The 24,999-nt window shown below is 37.7% G+C and overlaps 1 protein-coding gene across 2 annotated transcripts in view; it reads left to right on the top strand.

The window, feature by feature from the left end:
• Nucleotides 1–24,999, top strand: part of RSF1 (remodeling and spacing factor 1) — a 157,477-nt gene that overhangs the window by 98,619 nt on the left and 33,859 nt on the right. Inside the window, exon 6 of one of the 2 annotated variants that reach the window (XM_028115834.2) lies at nucleotides 22,310–24,066. In XM_028115834.2, coding sequence (XP_027971635.2) covers nucleotides 22,310–24,066 — 1,757 coding nt within the window. Of the gene's footprint in view, nucleotides 1–22,309; nucleotides 24,076–24,999 lie in introns of both variants that reach the window. The other variant, XM_028115833.2, reaches the window with a different exon arrangement.

Raw genomic sequence — 24,999 nt, 5'->3', positions numbered from 1 at the left:
TCTTTGCCATCTGAAACTCTCCCCTTTAAATAGTGACTCCCCATTTACCCCTGCACCATCCCCCCAGCCCCTGGCATCCAGTATTCTGCTTTCTATCTCTGTGAGTTTGCCTAACTCTTGGGATGTTCTGTCCAAGAAATCATAGAATATTTGTTCATTTGTGACTGGCTAATTTCACTGAGCATAATGACAGGCTGAATAATATTCCATTGTATGTGAGTATCACATTTTGTTTATTCATCTGTTTGTGGACAGTTGGCTTTCTTTCACCTTTTGGTTCTTGTGAATACTGCTGCTAGGAACATGGGTGTACAAATAGCTGTTTGAGTCACTGCTTTCACTTCTTTTGGATATATACCTAGAAGTGGAATTGCTGGATCATATGGTGCTTGAGGATCTGCCATACTGTTTTTCACAGCTGCAGTGCCATTTTACATTCCCCCTAGTCATGTTACTTTGCAGTCCACCAAGTACTGCACGTGCATTTCCATTCAGTCATCATAGCAGCTCCTTGAGGGAACTGCTGTATTATTATTGTGTCAGTTTTATAGATGAGGGAATTGGGAAGTTTATAAACTTGCCCTAGGTCCTATAGATAATAAAGTGTCAGAGTCTAGATTTGAACCCTGGTCCTTGTTATCACTTATACTCTTCAACTACAGTGGTCTAGGGTGGTACTTCTCAAATTGTAATATGCATGCTGTTTACCTGGTGATCTTTTTTACAATGCAGACGCTGATTGAATTGGTCTTGTGTGAAGCTGATGATTTGCCATTTTAGTTACCAAGGACCTAGGTGATGCTGATGCTGCCGGTCAGAGAACCACACTTTGGATAGCAAGGTTACGGGGCAGTTTTCTCCTAACCTTGTATTTATTTAAATACAGCAAAGTCTTTCAGACAGCTGTTTCTGATGTCTGAATGCTGATTTTTAACACTCAGCGCAGTTAAGAGAGAGTCTGTGGGGGAGGACATCTCTTTAAAAAGCAGCGCAGGAGGAGGAGCAAGACATTGAACCTTTTTTGGTTTTCTCCTTTCTCTTTTAAACAGTGTCTCTTCTGTCTCTTACTCTAATGGCAAAATGTGCTTATTCATTCAGGAAATACTTACTGTACACCTACTATGTGTTAAGCACCATTTTAGACATGAGACTTCAGTAAACAAAGACAAATCCTTGGCTTTTGTGAAGCTTACACTAAAATGGATAAAATAGCTGACACATATCATTGATCATGTGCCAAGTACTGTGCTCAGCGCTTTACATGTGTTAAGTCATATAATCTTCACAACCACTCTGTTAAGTATGACATTAGTATTTCAGTTTTTGGGGGGTTTTGGGGTTTTTTTTTCCCCAGATGTGAGAAGGGAGACAAGGAGAGGTTTCAGTGACTTTCCCAGGGTCACACAGCCTGTTAGTGGCATACCCAGTGTTCACACCTGGGCAGTCTTTGGTCTTTCTCTGGGGTTTGTGTACTTTAGATGCTGCAGAAACACATAATTTGTGGGAGTCGACAGTTTTATTTGGCCCCTAAAGCCCCATCTCTTACTCACTCCTCTTCTGTGTAGTTATTGTGTTCTGTTCCAAGCAAGACCAAAGAAATGGGATTCTGGCTTGTCATTTTTATTACTTGCAGATGTAAATAAACATTGCCCTTGGGTAGGGAGAGGAGGGAGAGCGGGGATATTTGGAAATTAGACATCAGTAAGACAAAAAATAAACAGGAACGGGGGTAAGAATAAAACAGCTACTCTTATTTTTGCAACTAAAATAGATTTTTCTTTAATTGTTAGTTGAATTGCCATGCTTTGTATCCAACCTTAGTAAGTTTTTTTTTAATAAGTGCCAAGAAGAAATGCATTACATATAAAAGTAGGCAAAGAAAAGATCCAAAGATGGCATCATACGTCTTAAAACATTCACTAACTGAGTAATTAAATTGGTTCTTTATTTCAAAGGTTATTGAAATTATCTTTGAAAAAGTCTGAATTTCTTAAACTGGCATTCAGAATCTCACAGTCTGGCGTCAAACGATGTTTCTAGTATTATCTCCCACTAGTTTTTTTTGTTTTGTTTTCTTGTTTTTGTTTTGTTTTGTTTTTTTATTATGCTATGTTAATCACCATCCCACTAGTTTTTTACATGATCACTGGTTCCGGATTATCTAGATGCCTTTATTTTCTCCTTGTGTCTTGGGCATTCCTTCTGTGTCCTTATCATGCTTTTATCTCCCTGAGATACTTTTCCTCTACTCTGGGAATTCTAGTTATTCAGGGCCATCTGGAATCTCAGAATCTTGATCCTTTTTCTAAGTCCTGCTAGCACTTAAAATACTATTTTTTCCCCACTTATATTAGGGTCAGTCATACTACCAAGCTTGAAGCTCTCAAATACTTGCTGAGTTGTTCTTCTCAGATTGTGGGATAGACAATAGATTTCAAAGTGAGTGAGTGTTAGGTATAACTTAAGCCCTTCTCTGTCTAAGACCCAGGATATCTTGTCTGGTGGTATACTATACCTAAAAGTTACTGTTCTTCTAGGATACCATAAAGTTTAATATATATTTTCACTCCATGTTAGATACTATATTCTAATTTGAAAGGGACCAGAAAGCTAAAAAGAACTCACATGGGGAAAAACAAAGTTGAAGAAATCCTAACCTTTAGTTTTTTCTGCTAATTGGAAAAAGACTTTCCTTTTGATAGCTTTTGCATCATACACTTCTGCCTGTATGTAGAATGGGTAAAGAATATCACTTGAGAATCTTTAATAGAGAATAGAAATTGTAGATTGGCAGCTTGCAAACCCAGTTTGGCCTGAAAACGTGTTTATTTTGGTTTGTACAGTGCTGTTTTGTTTTTTGTTTTGTTTTGTTTTTAATTAAGGTGAAAGCATTTTAAAGTGTACCATTCAGTGATTTTTTTGTATATTCACAATGTTGTGCAACCATCACCACCATCTAATTATAGAACATTTCCATCACCCCGTGAAGAAACCCTGTAACAGTTAAGCAGTCACTTGCCGCTTTTTACCTACCCCTATGACTGAATAATATTTCCTTGTATAGATATACCACATTTTGTTAATTCATTCATGAGGTGATGGACATTTGAGTTGTTTCCACTTTTTGGCTATTATTAATAATTCCATCATGAACATTCATATACAGATTTTTGTGGGAACAAGTTTTCACATGTGTGTGTTTTTTTTTTAATTTGAATTTGCTCTGAACATTTAAAATTGGAAATTAGAAGAGCTGGTAACAATGGAGCATTGTTTTTACCCATCAACAGTGAGCTATACCTGAGTAATGTTTGACTCTCCTTAGAATTTGCATTCTCCAGTTTACCTTAGGCCTCTCTGTGTCCGCTAAAATTGAGCTTAATCTCAGTTGCTTAGCCTAGTACTTACATTTTTTTTCTTATGATATAAAGTAAAAAAAAATTATATTCATGTGTCTATCAAATATTGAAAAAACAAGAGAAAGGAAAATGGGAGAGGCGACTTGTTGGCAGCAGTGAAGGATATTCCTGCAATTATAATAGGTAAAGTAAGCTACAGATGATTCTCTTGTGGCTGTTACTAACATGATATCTGATATAAAGCTTAAATTCAACATGGCAAAATAATACAACTTAATGTAGTATCTTAGCCTGCCCTGTCTGCCATAACAAGATGACAGGCTTGGTGACTTAAACAGCAGAAATTTATTTTCCCCCAGTTTTAGAGGCTAGAAGTCCCAGATTGGGGTGCCGGCAGACTCAGGTTCTGGTGAAGCCTTCCTTCCTGGCTTACAAATGGCTGCCTTCTCTCTGCCTCACATGGCCTCTTCTATTTGTGTGTGTGGTGAGAGAGTGATCTGGTATTTTTCCTTTTCTTATAAGGGCACCAGCTCTATTGGATTAGGGCTCTACCTTTTTTATATCATTTAACAATAATTACCTCACTAAGAGCCCTATCTCCAAATACAGTCACATTGGGGATGGGGGCTTTAACATGAATTTTTTTTTTTTAAGATTTTTATTTTTATTTTTATTTATTTGACAGAGAGACACAACAAGAGAGGGAACACAAGCAGGGGGAGTGGGAGAGGGAGAAGCAGGCTTCCCGCTGAGCAGGGAGCCCGATGCGGGGCCCGATCCCAGGACCCTGGGGTCATGACCTGAGCCGAAGGCAGACGCTTAACCGACTGAGCCACCCAGGCGCCCCTAACATGAATTTAAGGGGGAAATAATTCAGTCCATACATGCGGTATTATGAAACAGTCCCATAGTAATATGGGTAATGGAAAAGATACCTGATAGAGAAATGAGGAGGGATAAGGGGAGAGCTGCAATTTTAAGATTTGTTGCTTAATGCTAAGATGAGCAGTTATATATATATATTTTTTTTTCTTTTCTTTGAATTCCAATGTACTTAAACATACAGTGTTACATTAGTTTCAGGTATACAATATAGTGATTGAGCAATTCCATATATTACTCAGTGGTTGATGAGCAGTTACAGATTTTTAAGAAAATACTACATGTGCATCAAAAGCTTTTTTTTTTTAAATGTTGAGTTTGGGTCCAGCAAAAAATGTGTCCCAACTCGACTGAGCATTTATATACATAAGTGCAATTGCAAATGCTCTTGCTCATAGTGAATAGATGATTAGGAACAAAAGGACAAGAAGTGAAGTCATTTGTTGTGTTTTGTATTGTAGCTGATGAAAGCACAGATAATAAGATTACCCGTAGTGATTTATTTGTAGCATTGTAGCATCGACTAATCTTTCTAAATGACAAGAGCTAATTTGGATAGGGTTCTGTAATAAACCCCAACTTTAGGAGATGGCTTTTTTGTGAATTGAGGGGAAATTTTTAAATACAAATGTAGGGGCACTGGGCTGGCTCAGTTGGTGGAGCATGCGACTTTTGATCTTGGGGTTGTGGGTTTGATCCCCATGTTGGATGTAGCAATTACTTAAAAATGAAATCTTAAAAAAAATAATGTACACAGGTCATACTTAGCAAAAGTTACCTAGATGTGATCCTCCTGTGGCTATTGTGATCATAATATCTGACACAAAGCTTAAATTTGAGATGATGACATTTTGTAAAGACATAGCTTTTTTTTTTTTAAGATTTTATTTATTTATTTGAGAGAGAGAGAGAGTGCACAAGCAGGGGAAGTGGCAGGGGGAGGGAGAAGCAGACTCCCCGCTGAGCAAGGAGCCTGATGAGGGGCTCAACCCCAGGACACTGGGATCGTGACTTGAGCCGAACGCAGACACTTGACTGAGCTACCCAGGCGCCCCAGAACATGAGGCTTTTAAGACAAAGCAGTTCCCATACGTATTCAGTGTGAATCTGATACTTGCTTCTGAAGTCAGATGGGAGAAGATAGCTCTTGGATGACCATATGACCTGCTGTATAACTGCGGCAAAGCCTATACCTGTTTACAAGCGCCAACTCCTGTTGGCAGGCTCTTAGTAGACTCATGCCAAGTGTGATCTGTAGTAGTCTTGTGAGTCTGAATGCTTAGCTGAACTGAAGAAAACTCCTGGTGGGCACTGCAGATCATCAAGCCTCATAGTACAGAAAAATACTGTATTGTATAGTTCATTCACCACACAAAAAATTGATTCACCTATGAATCAGGCTCTAAGAACTTATCCAGTTCAAAAGGTTAATTACCATGACTGTGACATACTTCACTTTTAACTTTTTTACACGAAGAAACACCCATATAATGACACAGTGAAGTTTTGTTCTTTTGTCTTTAAAAGTGCTATGTCTTGGGACGCCTGTGGCCCATAGATGGCTTAGCCATGATGTGGTGCTAAGAAGCCTTGGTGGGGGTGGATTGTGACTTTTTAATACCATATACATAGAAAAAAAATCTACACCTTATCAACTAATATTTTCTCAAAGACTCAGGTTGGCAATAAAATTGAGACAGTTTGGATATTATAATTATATTAGTTGATTCACTCGTTTTTCATGAACTTGATTCAATAGGAAATGTAGTAAATACAGAATAATCTGGCCCACTTTCCTACACTGTAGTTGGTATTCAGAAATGGAAATGATGGCCTGAATTCTGAAATAGTTTCTCTGACTTCAAATTTTTTTTTTTTAAGATTTTATTTATTTATTTGACAGAGAGAGAGACAGCGAGAGAGGGAACACAAGCAGGGGGAGTGGAGGAAGGAGAGGCAGGCTTCGCACCGAGCAGGGAGCCCGCCGCGAGCCCGACACGGGGCTCGATCCCAGGACCCCGGGATCATGACCTGAGCTGAAGGCAGACGCTTAACGACTGAGCCACCCAGGCGCCCCTCTGACTTCAAACTTAAGAAGGAAAATTAAGGGGCGCCTGGGTGGCTCAGTCGTTAGGCATTTGCCTTCAGCTCAGGTCATGATCCCGGGGTCCTGGGATCGAGCCCTGTGTTGGGCTCCCTGCTCAGCGGGAAGCCTGCTTCTCCCTCTCCCACTCTCCCTGCTTGTGTTCCCTCTCTCGCTGTGTCAAATAAATAAATAAAATCTTAAAAACCAAAAGGAAAATTAATATTGTTCAGAACAGTTTGCCTTTCTAAAGTAACGTAAACCAAAGTTTACTAGTATAGTACTGAAAACTAAATAATGATGGCATTCAATTATAAAAATTATGTGAAAATCCTGAGAGTAGATTCCCTGTATACAAAATTCTGTCAGTGTTTGCTAATACTTCGTGCTCACCAGCAGCTGTTTACTGATTATATAGTAGTAAACTCCTTATTAAATGACTCAAGGCTAAATTCTGTATTGCATATAACAGTGCTAAGTACTAGGTCCAACACTGTCATAATGACCAGCCCCTGTTCCCGGAAACAGTGATCCAGTTTCTGATTCCAAATCAAAGGAATAATGAATTAAGAAATAAAATAATAAAACTTTCGTAGCTTTTTATTTTTATTTATTTTTAATTTTTTTTATTTTTAAAGATTTTATTTATTTATTTGAGAGGGAGAGAATGAGAGATAGCACAAGAGGGAAGAGGGTCAGAGGGAGCAGGGACCCCGATGCGGGACTCGATCCTGGGACTCCAGTCTCATGACCTGAGCTGAAGGCAGTCGCTTAACCAACTGAGCCACCCAGGCGCCCCAAAACTTTAGTAGCTTTTTAAAATTTAAAACATAATCACCAGCATTATACGTTTATATTGTGTTCAGTAAAAACAGAATTTAATTATATTTCTAACTTTATGTTTTTCTTATGCCTCATTTATGTTTTCTTGCCTGGGTCCTGTAGCCATTAGAGTTTGTAACGCCTTCTATTGATGGGGGTGGGGAGCAGTACTAATTGTTACAGCTACAAAGAAATGTTTTGATATGATATGGGCGTTTAATTTAGAGACTTATGGATGGGTTTTAAAATGTCCTTGTACTTGACACAAAATAATCTACTTTTATATTACCATGTTAAATATTGTTTCACTACGGAAAAGTATAGAGAGAGCAGATAAATACAGGTTTTATTGTCACCTTGTTACAATATCTTAAATAGTTTCCTTTATAAAAACAAAAAATGTACTATTTTTATCATCACCATCATTTCTTCTTTACATTAGGCCTGCCTTAAATTGTCAGGATAAAGGACAAAATACATTGAAGTTTGCATTTCTTTTATTTTTATGCCAGGAACAATAGGACACAGACCATGTTGCTTCTTATGTGCTTACTGGAGAGGGAAGGAGAAAAGCAAAAGAAATCTTATGATTAGATTAACTATTGGCATTCTGATTAAATTTGTTGGAACTTGAATTAGAAGGAAAAATTAAAGTTACCATTCACAGTTTTTGGAAAACGTCAGTGGTATGGCTTTTGAGTCTCTACAAATTCCTTCATTAAAGGAACATATTAATGGCAAAAATTAAAAACTGTGGACAGTATCTGAAACTAAGGTCTTAAAGGGGCTCGGGGGTACTGTGGGCCTTAGGAATTCTCAGACTTCTCCAGGCAAAGCTCCCTTCCAGAATAAACTCTACACTGAGCTTTGTCCAAACTGCTAGGAATAGAATCCAAATTAAATCCAATTTAAGCATGCAAAAAAGAAGCTTCAAATAAAACTATGAGAGAGGAATAGAGTTCATTCATCTCATTAAGTAAATCACTTTAAATTTGAATATCTCACAAAAATAACAGATGGGGAGCTCTAGAGCTATGAAATTAGAAAAACTCTCTATTTGACATAAAAATAAGCAACTAAAAAGGATCAAAGTAAATCCCACAGGATTATAAGAACAAAAGAAAATAAGCAGAAAAACATCACTGCAGAGAATAAAAGCTTATCCTAAAGACATTCCCACAAAATGTGAAAACTGTAACTTCAAAGGTGGTAGAGCTCAGAAGAGTCAAGATTTCTCACAAATCTAGAAGAAACATCAGAGTGAACAAACTCAAGGATTAGTGCCTTTACAAAATAGCAAATGGAAAGCTATATATATTTTTTAATCAAAAAGAAATGTAGAAAGAGATAAAGACTTGACAGAAAGAGATAAGGAGTTGAGAATGGGAAAGAAAATCCAACAAGAGTCCACAAAAAAGAAAACCAAAAGCAAAGCAAGGGAATAGACAAAAATACTGAAGTCTGTGCTTAACAAAACCTCCTGAAACAAAGTTGTTAGGCTGCATATTGAAAAGGCACTGCGTACCTTGGAAAATCAACCCAGAACAACCAACATCAAGACATATTCCAGGGGCGCCTGGGTGGCTCAGTTGGTTAAGCAACTGCCTTCGGCTCAGGTCATGATCCCAGGGTCCTGGGATCGAGCCCTGCATCGGGCTCCCTGCTCGGCGGGAAGCCTGCTTCTCCCTCTCCCACTCCCCCTGCTTGTGTTCCCTCTCTCTCTGTCTCTCTCTCTCTCTCTCTCTGTCAATTAAATAAGTAAAATCTTTAAAAAAAGAAAGACATATTCCAGTAAAATTACTGGGATTTGAAGAAGAAAGGCTTCGTTTATCCAGGCAAAAAGACGATGTGACATACAGCAGAATGAAAATCAGACTGCCATCCCTCTATTTGAAAGCAATGCTTTATGATAGAATAAAATGCCATAACACAAGTAAGGCAACAAAAATGTGACCCAGGGATTATGTTTCCAACCGAACTGGCTTTCAAATAAAGACTGCAGATAAACTTAATATCTAAGGCCTGTTTTAGAAATCTTCAAGCAAATGAGCTTCAGATAGCCAGAATGACTAACGTAATATCAGTGGTGAGTCCTGTCAAAATACATAAAAATATATTCATTTTCTGGCTTAATAATTCATATATATGTTTCCTACTTCTGTTTATGGGAGAACTCTAAGAACAGTGATACCCCAGTAGTACTGTGCACTCTTAGTCTCTGGATTATTTCAGAATATCATTCTCCAATAAAAGGAACCAGCGCTCCTTAGATTGATTCTGGCGACAGGCAGGGAGAATACAAGATGAGCCTGAGACATCATAGAATGCCGAGACTAAGGACGTGCTCAAAAAAGAATTTGGGCATATCAGTAGTACACAGGTGCCAATAAGAAGTAGCTGTCGGTAGTGAAAGCAGAAACTGTTTTAGTTACAAATTTATATTAATGATAGATGATAGATTTAAACCATAGATTTAAATAAATGTCCATGAGTTCTACTTATGTAAGTACATAATTGTGTAAATAAGTAAATGGAGGTGAAGGGACAGCCTTCCCTGCAGACAAATATTGATTAGGAATGAAGGAAATACAAAATCACCATTAAGGAAACAATACAGTAATAATTGTTACAGGCAAGATCTCTGGCAGGTGCTAAAATCAGTGGGTTACAATTTATGGAGAAACAGAATATTAGCATAATTTCAGTGAGCGCCCCAAGATATCTACCTGTTATAAGGAGAAAAATGGTGACTTCGCAGTGTAATAACCAGCCAATAGCACCTTAACTAAATGATCAGGCATTGACATCCTTTATTCTCTGATGTAATGCACAGCATCTCTTTTGTGGGATTTTTGTCAAAAATATATAATCTTAATCTAATCTTGAGAAAACATTTAAAAGCCAAAATTAAGAGGTATTCTACAAAATTACTGTGTCAGAGTCAGAAGAAACAAGGAAAGAATGAGGAACAGTCACAGGTTGGAGGAGACAAGAACAAACAAGAACAAAATGAGTCCTGGATTCTTAAATGGAAAGGACATTGGGGGAAAAACTGGCAAAATTTAAATAAAATGTTTAATTAATAGTATTTTACTAATGTTAGTTTCCTGATTTTGTTAATTGTACAATAGGTATCTAAGTTGTTAACTTTAGGAAAAACAGGGTGAAGGTGTACTTGAACTATTTTTGTAACATATCTGTATGTCTAAATTTATTTCAAAATAAGATTTTAAAAAGAATGTTGTTGGGTGAGCATTAAATTTGTAGTTACATGTAACTAAATCTTAGCGGCAGATATGAGAAAGAATGTGTGTGTAGTCTTTAATGGATATGTGTTTTGACAGTGGAGCTAGATAGAGCAAGACAGATGGAGAAAAAATGGGAAGAGTACACACAAATACCTCTTAACTTTTTATTAAATCACTGATGATGGTGTCAGTACTGTTATTCTGAGAATGTTTTGTATCTAGCATGAGAAAAAAATAATAACTAATATTTTAATTATATCACCCGTGTTGTCCTTTAAAACCAAGATTCCCGAGGTGGGGGGATTATAAGATATAAGATAGAAGTTATTAAGAAAGCACTGAAATAGCATTATGAATTTATGAATTATTTTTATTAAAAAATATATACGTATATTTTCTAGTTTGGTGCACTGAAAAAACTTAGAAACAGTGTCCAACCCAATACTAGTGATCAGCCTTAACACCTAGATTGTGTTTGTGAAAAAGTTTCCCACCAATTCAGAGGCATAATGGGAATGAGCCAAGAAACATTTTATCATTCCAGGTAGTGTGGATGTTATCAAGTCATGTCAAAAAGACTCAAGAGCCAGGGCACCTAGGTGGCTCGGTCGGTTAAGTATCCAACTCTTGATCTCAGCTCAGGTGTTGATTTCAGGGTCATGAGTTCAATCCCCACATTGGGTTCCACGCAAGGTGTGGAGCCTACTTTAAAAAAAAAAAAGACTCAAGAGCCAACTTAAAGAGATCATAATTGAATATGTCTTAAATCCATGATTTCATTATGATACTGAAAGAAAAATTGGTTACCTTTGGAGAATGCCAGTGGTGATCAAATTATGGTTTTGAAAATTGTTAAATAAATGAAAAGAATCAAACACTTATCCTTCCTTTTCTATATGAATTGTTACCACCATATAACAAAATAGTGAATTCGTAAAGTTTATAGAATTTATTCCAACAAGTCACTGATGAAGGAAGGATAGAATGAGAATATCACCATTTTGCAATTCCCGATAAAGGTTTTAGATAGTGAGCATCCGTATCAACATCACAAAAAGAGAGAAATAATCAGACATTAATGCCTTTTGATAAAGAATACACCATCACTGAAGTAGTTTTGCCCCCAAAATTTGAACTTGAGTCTGATGAAGGCTATAGATCACAGTGACAGTTTAAGGGACAGAAAGGTCAGAGGAACATGCGAGTGCTGTCAGCATCATCCAGAGATTACGGGACAAATGATTCAGTGACTTGAACAGATAAACTGCAAGAAAAGTAAAGGATGGAGGGGACAACAGAAAATTAAAGGGACAGAAAAAGGAAAATAATATACAGGTAAAACTAAAATAAGGACGTGCTTAACGTAAAAGTCAAGTTAATGGTTTTTCTTGGTAGGGAGAGGGAATTCTTGGGAAGAGCCATGTGTAAGGCTTGCAGAATAGCTGGCAAGGTCCTATTTCCTATTTGCCTTCTAATAATTTATTAATCTGTTCCTTGTTTTTTGTGGCTTTCTTTATTTTGTTATAGTTAATTATAAAAAAATCCTCTGTCAGATATCTACTGTGTAATTTTTAAATAAATTATAAAAGAATTGGCATCAGGGGCGCCTGGGTGGATCAGTGGGTAAGCGTCTGCCTTCTGCTCAGGTCATGATCTCAGGGTCCTGGCATCAAGTCCCTTGCTGGGCTCCCTGGTCCATGGGGAGCCTGCTTCTCCCTCTCCCTGTCACTTCCCCTGCCTGTGCTCTCTCGCTCTCTCTCTATGTCAAATAAATAAATAAATTCTTTTAAAATTGGCACCAATTCATATCCCTTTAGCATGTAATAAATTGGGCATACTGCTGTGTTAGTGTAGGCAGCTCCTATTATTTGTCCATTAGGTACATGGTATTGATAAAATCAAATGATAATTGCAATATTTTGAGCCCCTTTTGGAAACTGTAAAATGTGTCAACAGCTTTAAAATGGTGAAAAGTTTCTTTGCCAAACTAAAGGGTTGGCGAGAGCAAGCCACGCAGATACCTGAGGAAGAGGTTTTTTTAAGCAGACAGAAACAAATGCAAGACCCTGAGGGGGAAGCATTGTCTACTTAATATGTTAGAGCAGAGATTGGCAGAGTAGGGCCTGCAGGCTAAATACGGCCTGCTATTCTTTGTTTTTTGTTTAAAGATTTTATTTATTCATTTGAGAGAGAGAGTGTGTGCATGCTCACAGGTGGGGGGAGGGGCACAAGGGGAGGGAGAGTGTGAAGCCCACATGGGGTGGGGACCCTGGGATTATGACCTCAGCCACCCAGGTGCCACCTGGCCTGCTTTTTTTTTTGTTAATTAGGTGTATTGTTTCTTTTAGTATCTTATTGTCCATAGTTGCTGTCTTACTACAAAGGTAGAGTTGATTAGTTGGTATACAGACTAAAATATTTACTATCTGACCCTTTACAGAATAAATTTGCTGGCTCCTGTTTTATAGCAGGTGAGTAATATAGCTGACTCAGAATGAGTGAGGGGTATTCTAATACAGGAGGAAATGAAGTCAGGGAGGTCAGGCTATGGGAGGTGGGGGAGAGGGGTGCGGAGGTTGTATAGGGCCTTGTAGGTTTATTGAGAATGTTGATTTTTAGTCTGAATAAAATGAGATGACCTTGAAAAGTTTTTATTATGAATTCTCTTGAAATAATCCCCAAACTATTCTTGTTTCTCTCCTTGGTCTTCTTTCATTTACTTGGCATAGGACGGCCACTGAGGTCCCATTAAAACAAGTGAGATGACAACACTGTTTAAAACCTTTCCTGGGGAGCATGAGGGGCTCAGTTGAGTGGCTGCCTTTGGCTTGGGTCATGGTCTCAGGGTCCTGGGATTGAGCCCTGCATTGGGCTCTCTGCTCAGCAGGAGCCTGCTTCTCCCTCTCACTCTCCCTCTGGGCGCTCGCACGCTCTCTCTCTCAAATAAATAAATAAATATATTTTTTAAAAAAGAAATTAAAAAAATAAAACCCTTCCTGAGTAGACTGGAGGAGATGAGATCCAAAAAATAGGTAGAAGGATTGGCCTTAGCTTAAAATAACATCTCTTTTAACAGGAGTAGGTTTACAGGTCAGATGATGAGAATGAGCATTCTGCCTCATGGCTTCTATTTTCTCTATGAAATGGAGGACGGAATCATCTGAAAATGTGGACATAGCAGAGAGATCGCAGGTTTGAGGATAGTGAAGAACATTGAAACAGTTATTGCTAGAGAAAAGTAGGAAGGTTACTGGCAGTGGCAGTGTCTCAGGGATAGCTGGTGACCATGAATTTACTGTAATACCAGTCTTGTTCCCAGTAGCTGATATAGATCTCTGCTCCTGGTAGGTGCTTTGTGCCTGTTTACTGCCAGTTAATTTTGAATGTATGTTAAAAAGGTAAATGTAAACTTACCTAAATGCATGAATGCTAAATCTGAAGGGTTGCTTTTGTGGTCCAGATTAGATTTGCATTGCTCTGCTATTTAATGTTCCTTAAGCCCTAATTGGCTGTCTTGCAAAATGGTCAACACATTTTACTCTGGTTGATAAACAGAATGAGAGATGGTTCCAGAGAAATTTAGCAGTACCATTGTAGAAACAGCAGTGTACATATTTAATTTTAATGACAAGTCAGCATGAATGGGAATAGTGTGACCAGCTGTCCTCCTTTGTCTAGGATTGTCTGTTTTATCATGGCAAGTCCCATGGCCTAGAAAACCCCTCAGTCCTGGGCAAACCAGGGTTTCTTATAATTGGGTTGCTTATACTTTATCTCACTGTAAAGATAATACATGTTCGCTCTAGAAAACTTGGGAGAAGTGTAAAGCAAAAAATAAAAATTATTCATTATCTTGTGACCAAGAGGGAAAACCACTGTTAATATTATTTCTTTCCAGTGCTTATTTTAGGCATGGTTGTTTATTTATTTATTAGAATTGAGATTATGTGATAAATGCAATTATATATCCTACTTTTTGTACTCTTCTACTATGAGGATTTTCCCATGTCTTTAAACATTCCTTAAAGAAGGGCGCCTGGGTGGCTCAGTCATTAAGCGTCTGCCTTTGGCTCAGGTCATGATCCCAGGGTCTCTGCTCAGCAGAGAGCCTGCTTCTCTCTCTGCCTCTCACCCTGCTCATGCTCTCTCTCTCTCTCTCACATAAATCAGTATGCAAACACAGGAGGGGGAGTGGTTAATTCTTAGTACGGGAAAAAGATAAAACTGTAAAATCCAGTGATGTTTTAACTGGGTTTGACAGATGTAAGATTTTGCCAATGTAATAAAATAATTATTATGATATTATTATGATTAGTAATGATTATCACTGAATGCTTACCATGGGCTTGACAGATGTAAGATTTTGTCAATAATGTAATAATGATAATGATTATCATTTAATGCGTCCTTCTGTAATCATTAGCAATCATAGGGGATAGTTATTGATATTTTTAATTGTTTTACAAATTGGGAAAGAGAGGAATAAGGAGGTAAAGAAGAGTAGAAATGGCTTTCTAAGCAATGATGGCATCTTTGGGAAACCCTGCATTTTCTAATGTGGCTAAAGTTTATGGTAAGAAGGAGCCAAATAATGAATAATAACAATAATAACAGCTCCCAGATATTGGACAAAGTGCTTCACAGGCGTCATTAAAAAGGTAAAAAAAAAAAAAAAGCCCTCACAACAATTCCTTTCCTTCCCTTTCCTTTGTTCTTTCTTTCTTTCTTTCTTTCTTTCTTTCTTTCTTTCAGGGGAGTGGGTGAGGGGAAAGTACATGTTGAGGGAGGGGCAGAGGGAGAGGGAGAGAATCCTCAAGCAAACTCTGCCAAGCACAGAGCCTGACTCGGGGCTCGAACCCATGATCCTGGGATCGTGACCTGAGCCGAAACCAGGAGTCGGACACTTAACTGACAGAGCCACCCAGGCACTCCTCACAGCAGTTTCGTGACAATAGGTATTTTTATTTCCCTTTGAGTTTAGAGTCTAAAGAAATGTAGAAAGATAGTTTTCCCAAAGTCTCATAACTAGCCAGTTTGGAAGTGCACTAGAGCACTAAAGTTTGTCTGACTCATATCTTCTTAATTTTTAATGAAATAGTTCAAATAAACAACATAGTATAAAACACTTAGATATTGCTAAAATTTGCTTTTGATTAAAAATGTTATAGAAGGAGATATTTTTCCCTCATTTTCCATTCCATTCCTTTTCCCTCCTTTTCTAGGCATGGCCACAGTCCTGTGAATCATTCTTATACATACGTTTATGATTTTGCTACGTATGTATGTCGCCATATCAATATAAAGCATCATTTTATGCATTTTATAACTTCTGCGAATACATGTTTGCTCCTTTTGCATCTTGCTATTTTCATTCATCATTGTTTCTGAAATTGAGCCATATTGATCCATGTAATTTGTTTCTTTTCTATTATTTGCTATATAGTGGTTATTCATTTTCCTATTTGATGGATATTTAGATTATTTCTAATTTTGCAGTTTTATAGCAGTGCTGTAATAAATACTCATGTTTATTTCTCTGTATAGTATATGTAAGTATATTTTCTATAAGCAGAATTACTCTATTATAGAGTATATTTCTTCAGGCTTTAGAGTGGATATTTCCAGCTTGCTCTTTGAAGTGTTTGTATTAATTTACCATAGCTATATAAGATTTGAGCAGACTCTGAAACCACTATGCTATTTTATAATTAAGTCTTGGCTTAGAATAGGAAGATTATAAAGAAATTACACCTCATCAGGCATTAGTTACCCCTTTATCACCCAGTGGATGACAAACCCTATATATATTAAGTGGATATGGATAAATTTTGGTCAGTATGGAAAAGGAAAGGTAATAGAAAGCAAAAGTGAAAAGAAAATGTATCAGACATGATTACATTTGGCTACATGTTTGTTCAAACAGCATTGGGTTTTTTTTCTTGGAATAAAAAGTCAGGTAGTCAGTAGTCCAGGTCTGATTAAGCAGCTCCATGAAGCCATCAAATACCCTTCCTAGTCCGCTATCCTTACAGTGTGGCTTTGATTGCTCCCTCTCCATGTATTGTGTGTAGACTCTGGATAGAAAGGAGAAAAGGCAAAAGGCATAGGTCAGCTGAACCTGGTAAGTCTCACCCAGGAGACTTCCTCATATATCTCCTTGGTCCGTACTGGATTGTATGACTACTAGCTATAAGGTATCTAAAGAGGCAAGTACTTTACTGAACAAAAACCAGGTTCTTTCAGTAAGAAAGAAGAGGAAACATAAAAGCATACCTTCGAGATCTTGCAGGTTTAGTTTTAGACCACCCCAGTAAAGCGAATATCACAATAAAATGAATCAGAGGAATTTTTTGGTTTCCCAGTGATTGTAAAAGTTATATTTACACTATACTGTAGTCTGTTAAGTGTGCAATATATGTCTACAAAAACAATGTACATATCCTAATTCAAAAATATTACTAAGAAATGCTCACCATCATCTGAGCTTGCAGTGAGTCATAACCTTTGTGCTGATGGAGGGTCTTGCCCCGATGTTGATGGATGCTGACTTATTGGGGTGGTGGTTGCTGAAGGTTGGGGTGGCTGTGGCAGATTCTTAAAATAAGACAGCAGGGGCGCCTGGGGGGCTCAGTCAGTTAAGTGTCTGCCTTCGGCTCAGGTCATGATCCCGGGGTCTTGGGATTGAGTCCCGATCAGGCTCCCTGCTCAGTGGGGAGTCTGCTTCTCCCTCTCCCTCTTCCTGCCACTCTGCCTATTTGTGCTCTCTCTCTGTCTCTCTGTCAAATAAATAAAATCTTAAAAAAAAAAGACAACAATGAAGTTTGCCACATCAGTTGACTCTTCCTTTCATCAGTGATTTCTCTCTAGCATGCAGTACTGTTTGATAGCATTTTACTCTCAGTAGAACTTCTTTCAGAATTGGAATCAATCATCTTAAACTCTGCCACTGCTTTATCAATTTAGTTTATGAAACATTCTGAATCCTTTCTGTCATTTCAATCATCTTCACAGCATCTTCACCAGGAGTAGTTTTCATCTCAAGAAACCACTTTCTTTGCTCATCCATAAGAAGCCACTCCTCATCTGTTCAAGTTTTATCATGAGATTACAGCAGTTCAGTCCCATCTTCAGGCTCCACTTGTAATTCTAGTTTTCTTGCTATTTCTAAGACATCTGCAATTATTGCCTCCCCTGAAGTCTTGAACTCTATGAGGTCATCCCTGAGGGCTGAAACCAACTTCTTCCACACTCCTGTTCATGTTGATATTTTGGCTTTTTCCTATGAGTCATAGATGTTCTTCATGGCATCTAGAATAGTAAATCCTTTTCAGAAGGTTTTCAGTTTTCTTTGCTTACATCCATCCGAGGAATCAGTATCTATGGCAGCTATAGCCTTATGAAATGTATTTCTTTTTTTTTTTTTTAAGATTTATTTATTTGAGAGAGCGAGAATGAGAGAGAGAGAGTACATGAGAGGGGAGAGGGTCAGAGGGAGAAGCAGGCTCCTCGCCGAGCAGGGAGCCTGATGCGGGACTCGACCCTGGGACTCCGGGATCATGACCTGAGCCGAAGGCAGTTGCTTAACCAGCTGAGCCACCCAGGCGCCCTGAAATGTATTTCTTAAATAGTAAGACTTGAAAGTGGAAATGACGCCTTGATCCATGGGCTGCAGAATGGATGTTGTATTAGAATGGATGTTGTATTAGCAAGCATGAAAACAACATCCATCTTGTCCATCTCCATCAGAGCTCTTGGGTGACCAGGTGCACTGTCAATGAGCAGCAGTATTTTGAAAGGAATCTTTTTTTCTGAGCAGTTGGTCCCAATAGTGGGCTTAAAATATTCAGGAAACCCTGTTGTAAACAGACATGCTGTCATCCAGGCTTTGTTGTTCCCCTCATGGAGCACAGGCAGAGTAGATCTAGCATAATTCTTATGTGCCCTAGGATTCTCAGAATGGTAGATGAGCTTTGGCTTCAACTTCAAGTTATCAGTTATATTAACCCCTAACAAGAGAGTCAGCCTGTCCTTAGAAGCTTTGAAGCCTGGCATTGACTTCTTTCTAGCTATGGAAGTCCTAGATGGCATTTTCTTCCATGAGAAGGCCTATTTGATCTGCACTGAACATCTGTTGTTTGGTGTAGCCCCCTTCACGAATTGTCTTAGCTATGTCTTCTGGAGAACTTGCTGCCGCTTCTGCATCAGCACTTGGGGCTTCACCTTGCACTTTTATGTTGTGTTCCGCAGCTTCTTTCCTTAAACCTCATAAACCAGCCTCTGTAAGCTCTAAGGTTTTCTTCTGCAGCTTCTTTACCCTCTCTCAGCCTTTATGGAATTGAAGAAAGTTAAGGCCTTGCTGTGGATTAGGCTTTGGATTAAGGGAATATTGGTTTCCATCTTCTCTCCAGACCATTGAAACTTTCTGCATATCAGCAATAAGGCTCTTAATTTTTTTTGTTTTTTAAATAATTCATGTGTTCACTGGAGTGGCACTTTTTAAATTTCTTTCAAGGACTTTTCCTTTGCATTCACAAGTTGGCCAACTAGTTGTTGCAAGAGCCCTGGTTGTTGACCTCTTTGGGCTTTTGACATGCCTTACCAAGCTTAATCATTTCTAACTTTTGATTTAATTGGAGGGATGTGCAACTTTTCCTTTTGCTGGAACACGTAATGACTGTTTTAAGGTTATTAGCTGGCCTGATTTCAGTATTGTTGTGTCTCAGGGAATAGGACGGTCCAAGGAGAGGGAGAGAGAGGGGGATGCTCAGTTGGTGGAGCAGTCAGAACACACACACTTACCTACTAAGTTGACCATCTTAAATGGGTGTGGTTCGTGGAGCCCCAAAGCAATTATAATAGTAACATCAAATGATCACTGATCACAGATTACTATAACAAATACAATATAATGAAAACCCTTGAAAAATGAGAATTACCAAAATGTGACAGAGATATGAAGTGAGCAAATGCTTTTAGAAAAATGGTGCCAATAGACTTCCTCGATGCAAGTTAGCCACAGACTTCGAATTTGAACAAAATGCGATATCTGCAAAGCACAATAAAGTGAAGCCCAATAAAAGGAGGTATGTCTGTACTGGATAGAAACCTAGTGATGTCCTTTACAGTTAACTTTTATAGGACATTCAGTGTTTCATTCCGTAGTGATTGTGGTTGGGCTGGTTGGGAAAGCACATAATAGGTGATCAGTAAATATTTGTTGAGTAAATGAATGAATCTGCTTTAAAAATCGACGGTAGATAATACTTCTCTTGAATTGCCTCAAGTTTGCCAAGCAGTGTTGCTGCTCCATTGGAGTTTTGAAGAGAGTTTTACCTTAAGTTTTGTTTCTTCAAATTTTATGTCTCTTAAATCATTTGCATTTCTTTTACAGTTTCTTTTTAAGGAAACTTTGGGAAAATGCTTATGTAACTGAATGATCTTTTTAACCAGTTGTGATTTTGCTTGAAGGCTCATTTTCTGTCATGGTTCTGTTTTCTTTGCGGTTAGGGACACATCTATGTTATCTAGGGTAGCTAGAGTATTAAATGTTTTCACATCTGAAAGGAATTGAGCCAAACACAAAAATACCAAGAATTTAACATTTTGGGGTTAGGAGAAATATAAACGAAGTGTAATTTTTCAGCCCACTTACTCCAACTGTCTTATTTGTAGATGAAGAAATGAGGATCAGATAGTTTGAGACATGTGCGGAATTCACTAGGTGAATTAGGATTCATGAGCCTGGGAGCCTTGAACCTAATATTGTTCCTCAATTTATTTTGCCATGTTATTACCAAATTGGAATCAGTTAAAATCACTGAAGAGATCTTTCTCATTCGCCAAATGAAAACATAGTGTCATTTTACCTCAGGTCAGAGCCATAGTGAGGTCCTTGAGTTGTTTTCTGAGCCAAAACATACAGAAGAATTATTAAATTGTGTTTAGTAAACCCTTAGTATTAGGTTGAAGTTATTTTTAAAAATGGTAGTCAGTATTTTAATTGTTAACCAAGATGTTCATTTAATTAGATTTCCTAATAGGCTAACCAAGTTCAATAATCAGGAATTTACTAAGGCTATTTTTTCAGTGGGAAGAAGACACACAAATTGGATCAATGGTGTCATGTCTTTAATTTCCTTGGTGGTATGCATATATGAAATCACAACAGTGTGAAGAGTGAAAAGCAATACTAATCCTTTGTTTCAGGTTCTGAATGGTTCTTAGTGGTCCTTGAATGGTATATTTGCAACATGAATTAAGTAAAAGAAATAGTGGTTTATAATTTAAATATTTACTCTTTTAAAGATATTGCATTATTATTTTCAAAAACATGTCCTACGGGGCGCCTGGGTGGCTCAGTTGTTAAGCGTCTGCCTTCGGCTCAGGCCATGATCCCAGGGTCCTGGGATCAAGCCCCACAATGGGCTCCTGGCTCGGCAGGAAGCCTGCTTCTCCCTCCCCCACTCCCCTTGCTTGTGTTCCCTCTCTCACTGTGTCTCTCTCTGTCAAATAAATAAAAATCTTTAAAAAAAAAAATGTCCTACTTCACCTCCCTTCTATTTTATTCTGTTTTATACCTACGAAATACATTGTAACTCTGGTTTATCAATTTGGCATAATGTGTGCAAAATTTTTTGTAAAAATTACAACTTTGGTAAAACTCCATTTAGAGCTGAGTTTTTTCAGTTATAAGGATAGGGTGAAGTGATGGGAAATAGAGATAAAATTAGTATTTGAAGAATTCTGTGAAAACACTCTGCTCAGATTCTCTGAGCACTAGTTTACATTGTCTGTGCAATCTGTGTAATCCCATTCAAAGATAATGCTGTTGGGATGCCTGGGTGGCTCAGTTGGTTAAACATGCAACTCTTGATCTCAGCTCAGGTCTTAGATCTCAGGGTTGTGAGTTCAAGCCCCACATTGGGCTCCACACTGGGCGTGGAGCCTACTTAAAGTAAAATAAAATTTTTTTTTTAAATGCAAAAAAAAATTCACAAAGATGATACTATTTGCCAAATATGGTTTTTGCACTATTAGGTACTCCATAAAAGTTGGAAATACATAGCCAATTAAGGTAAAAAGAGGAATTGATGATAAACATACATAGTTGGTAACATACTAACTTCTGAAATGTTCACTAATGGCATTTGATAAAGTAAATTGTAATACAGCCACATTGAGGACTGTTATATAAGTCTGATTTCTTAAAAGGCATTAAATATCATAAGAAAGTGATAGTGTTTCAATGAAAAAAATGGGGCAACATGATCCCAAAACTTTGTCAAAAATATACAAGACTAGAATGAAGTAACGTAAAATAGTAATAGTGGTTGCCTCTGGGTATTAGGATTGTGGACCTTTTATTCTCTTTGTGGGCATATGTTTCATTTTCTGTACAGAATTGTGTTATTTTTATAAACCGTATGAAGCATAAAACAAACATTTTTCCACTGCCATGCTCACGTTACCTCAATGAAATGAAGTGCTCAGTGACTTGCAAGGAAGAACATTTGTCAGTTTTTAAAACAAATACGGTCTTTTGGAAATGTTTTATGTAGTATTTTTAGTTCACATTTTTGAGCCATCACTTGAGCTTGAATAAATTATTTGAACTGTATAAACATTTGCATTCCATTGAGAACACTGAAGCTAAAAGTATAAAGCAGAAACATGAATCTTTCTGAATAACCATTTTTTAATATTTAGAAGCTTTGCTTCAGGTTTGGTAATTTCCTTCACTGTCAGATTTGGGGTATTTTGTTTTTTGTTTTATGTTTCTTTTTTGGTCAAATGTCCATTGACAAGCCACCTCTTTTAAGAGGGAAATTTCAGATGGGAATATCTGTTATATTTAGCCTTTTATATTTTATAATCTTGAATGCTTAGATTTATGTAAAATTTTTCCTGATTTTTAGAGGAACAGAAGGAAAATGAAAAGATGAAAAGTGAAGAGCAGCCAGTAGATTCAGAAAACTGTTCGACACCCAGTGCTCTGGAAGAGGCTACTGTGAAAATAGAAAAAGAAGATGAAAAGGAACTTGTCAAACTGCCAGTCATAGTCAAGGTAGAAAAACCTTTGCCAGAAAGTGAGGAAAAAAGGATTATCAAAGAAGAAAGTGATTCCTTCAAGGAAAATGTCAAACCCACTAAAGTTGAAGTAAAGGAATTTAGAGCAGATCCTAAAGATATCAAAGGTAGCATGGAGAAGCTAGAGCCAGAGAGGCTGGAGTTTGGTGGCAATGTTCGATCTTCTCAAGAAATCACTGAGAAGTCTACTGAAGAAACCGAGAAAATTAAAAATGATCAGCAGGCCAAGATACCACTAAAAAAACGAGAAATTAAACTGAGTGATGATTTTGACAGTCCAATCAAAGGACCTTTGTGTAAATCAGTTACTCCAACAAAAGAGTTTTTGAAAGATGAAATAAAACAAGAGGAAGAGACTTGTAAAAGGATCTCTACAATCACTATTATGGGTCATGAAGGGAAACAACTGGTAAATGGAGAAGTTAGTGATGAAAAGGTAACTGCAAATTTTAAGACAGAACAAATGGAGACAAGGTTTTATGATACAAAAGAAGATAGCTGTAGCCCCTCTAAAGACAGAAGTGTCATCATGGAGGGAAATGGAGCAGAGTCCTTAAATTCTGTCATAACGAATATGAAAATAGGTGATCTTGAGAAGGAAGTGGTCCCTGTAGGGAAAGATGCAGATAGTTCAGTATCAGTCTTAGAGTCCCAAAATCAAAAAGGGCAATTAGAGGAAACTGGTCCTCCGGAAATGGAAATCTCTTTTGAGACTTCTGAGATGGCAAAGGATCTGTCTTTGAAAACTACTTTATCTGCCACTGAATCTTGTACCCTGAAAGTTGACGAGAAGTCTCCCAAAAGTAAAAAAGATAAGCGCCCACCAGTCCTAGAATGTCTTGAAAAGTTAGAGAAGTCCAAAAAGACTTTTCTTGATAAGGACACACAAAGATTGAGTCCAATACCAGAGGAGGTTCCAAAGTATACTCTAGAATCAGTAAAGCCAGTCTCTCCTGAGGCAGCTGAAACCTCGGCACCATCTAACATGACGGACGACTGTGAGAAATTAGCCTCAGAAAAGGAAATGGTGGAATGTCAGAGCACAAGTTCCACTGAAAGTCAGCCCCTAGAAAAAACAGACCCAGAAATTCTCCAAAAGGATTCTGAGTCCACCAAGGTAGAAACAGGTCATCTGGACAATGCCCAGACCTCTGGCACAGAGGATCATTCTGAGACAAAGGGTTCTACGCAAAAGAGCAAATTTAAATATAAGCTGGTTCCTGAAGAAGAAACCACTGCCTCAGAAAACACAGAGATAACCTCTGAAAGGCAGAAAGAGGGCATCAAATTAACAATTAGGATATCCAGTCGGAAGAAGAAGCCAGATTCTCCTCCCCAAGTTCCAGAACCAGAAACCAAGCAAGAGAAGACAGAAAAGGAAGAAGAGAAAACAAATGTAGGTCGTACTTTAAGGAGGTCTCCAAGAATATCTAGACCCACAGCAAAAGTGGCTGAGATCAGAGATCAGAAAGCTGATAAAAAAAGAGGGGAAGGAGAAGATGAAGTGGATGAAGAGTCAGCAGCTTTGCAGAAAGCAGACAAAAAAGAAAATCTGAAAAAAACGGAGAAGGATACGAATTCTAAAGTAAGCAAGGTAAAATTCCTCCTATTCTCCTATTTATTAGAAATAATTGAGCCTAAGTGTAGCTCTTGGTTTTAGTTCAAAAGAAGTCATTCAAAGAGCACTTTAAAAAAAAAGGTATCTTTCTTCCTATATCTGAGATGTCTTTTCTCACTAGTTATCCCCAGATACTAAATTTCACAGTGTATAATCATGTCATCTTTTAAACTTTTTCTCTGTTACAGGCAATATGGGAATATATATTCTCTTTGTAAACTATGCAGGTAATACCTAACCTGTAGGATTGAAAAATCAAAATGCCCCATAAACACTATTAAGAGTTTGGGATACATCTCTTTCCAATTCTTTTTCCATACATTAATGTGTATGTTCATAAATATTTACCCATTCACTTAAAAAATAAATTAAATTGAATATGTTCATTTTTCTATGAATTTTTCACTTATCACCGTGTCTCTGAACTCTTTCCATGTCAGTAGATGTAGTCTACCTTTTGGTTATTGATGGCTACACAGTTTTCCATAGTGTGGATGTACCTCAGTTTATTTAATCACTCCCTTATTGATTGACATTTAGGTTGTTTCCAATTTTTCACTATTACAGGCAATGCTGCATTGAAGATCCTTTTGGACATAAGTGAGTATTTCTTTAGAATAGACTCCTAGAATTGGCATTGCTGGGTCAAGGGGCATGTGTGTATTTTAACTTTTGATAAGCTGTTGCCACATTGCCCTCCCCAAAAGGCCCCGTTAGTGTACTCTCCTTACCGTGTACGAGAGTGTCTGCCTTCCCCCATTTAATAATTAGTCTTAGAAGCCAGAATTCTCTTTTCTATGACTCTTCTATTTTAAGCAAAATCTAGTAAATATCTACAGCTAGTTTATAGGAGTTTGTTATAATGAAAACTGCTACTTTTATTTTTAATTTATTTAAGTG

Source organism: Eumetopias jubatus, unplaced genomic scaffold (assembly GCF_037043125.1).
Source record: "Eumetopias jubatus isolate StellerSeaLion01/CBP00866 unplaced genomic scaffold, mEumJub1_p1.0 scaffold_13, whole genome shotgun sequence".
Lineage (NCBI taxonomy): Eukaryota > Metazoa > Chordata > Mammalia > Carnivora > Otariidae > Eumetopias > Eumetopias jubatus.
The sequence above is the reverse complement of the archived record's forward strand: the minus strand, read 5'-3'. Positions and strand labels throughout refer to the sequence as shown.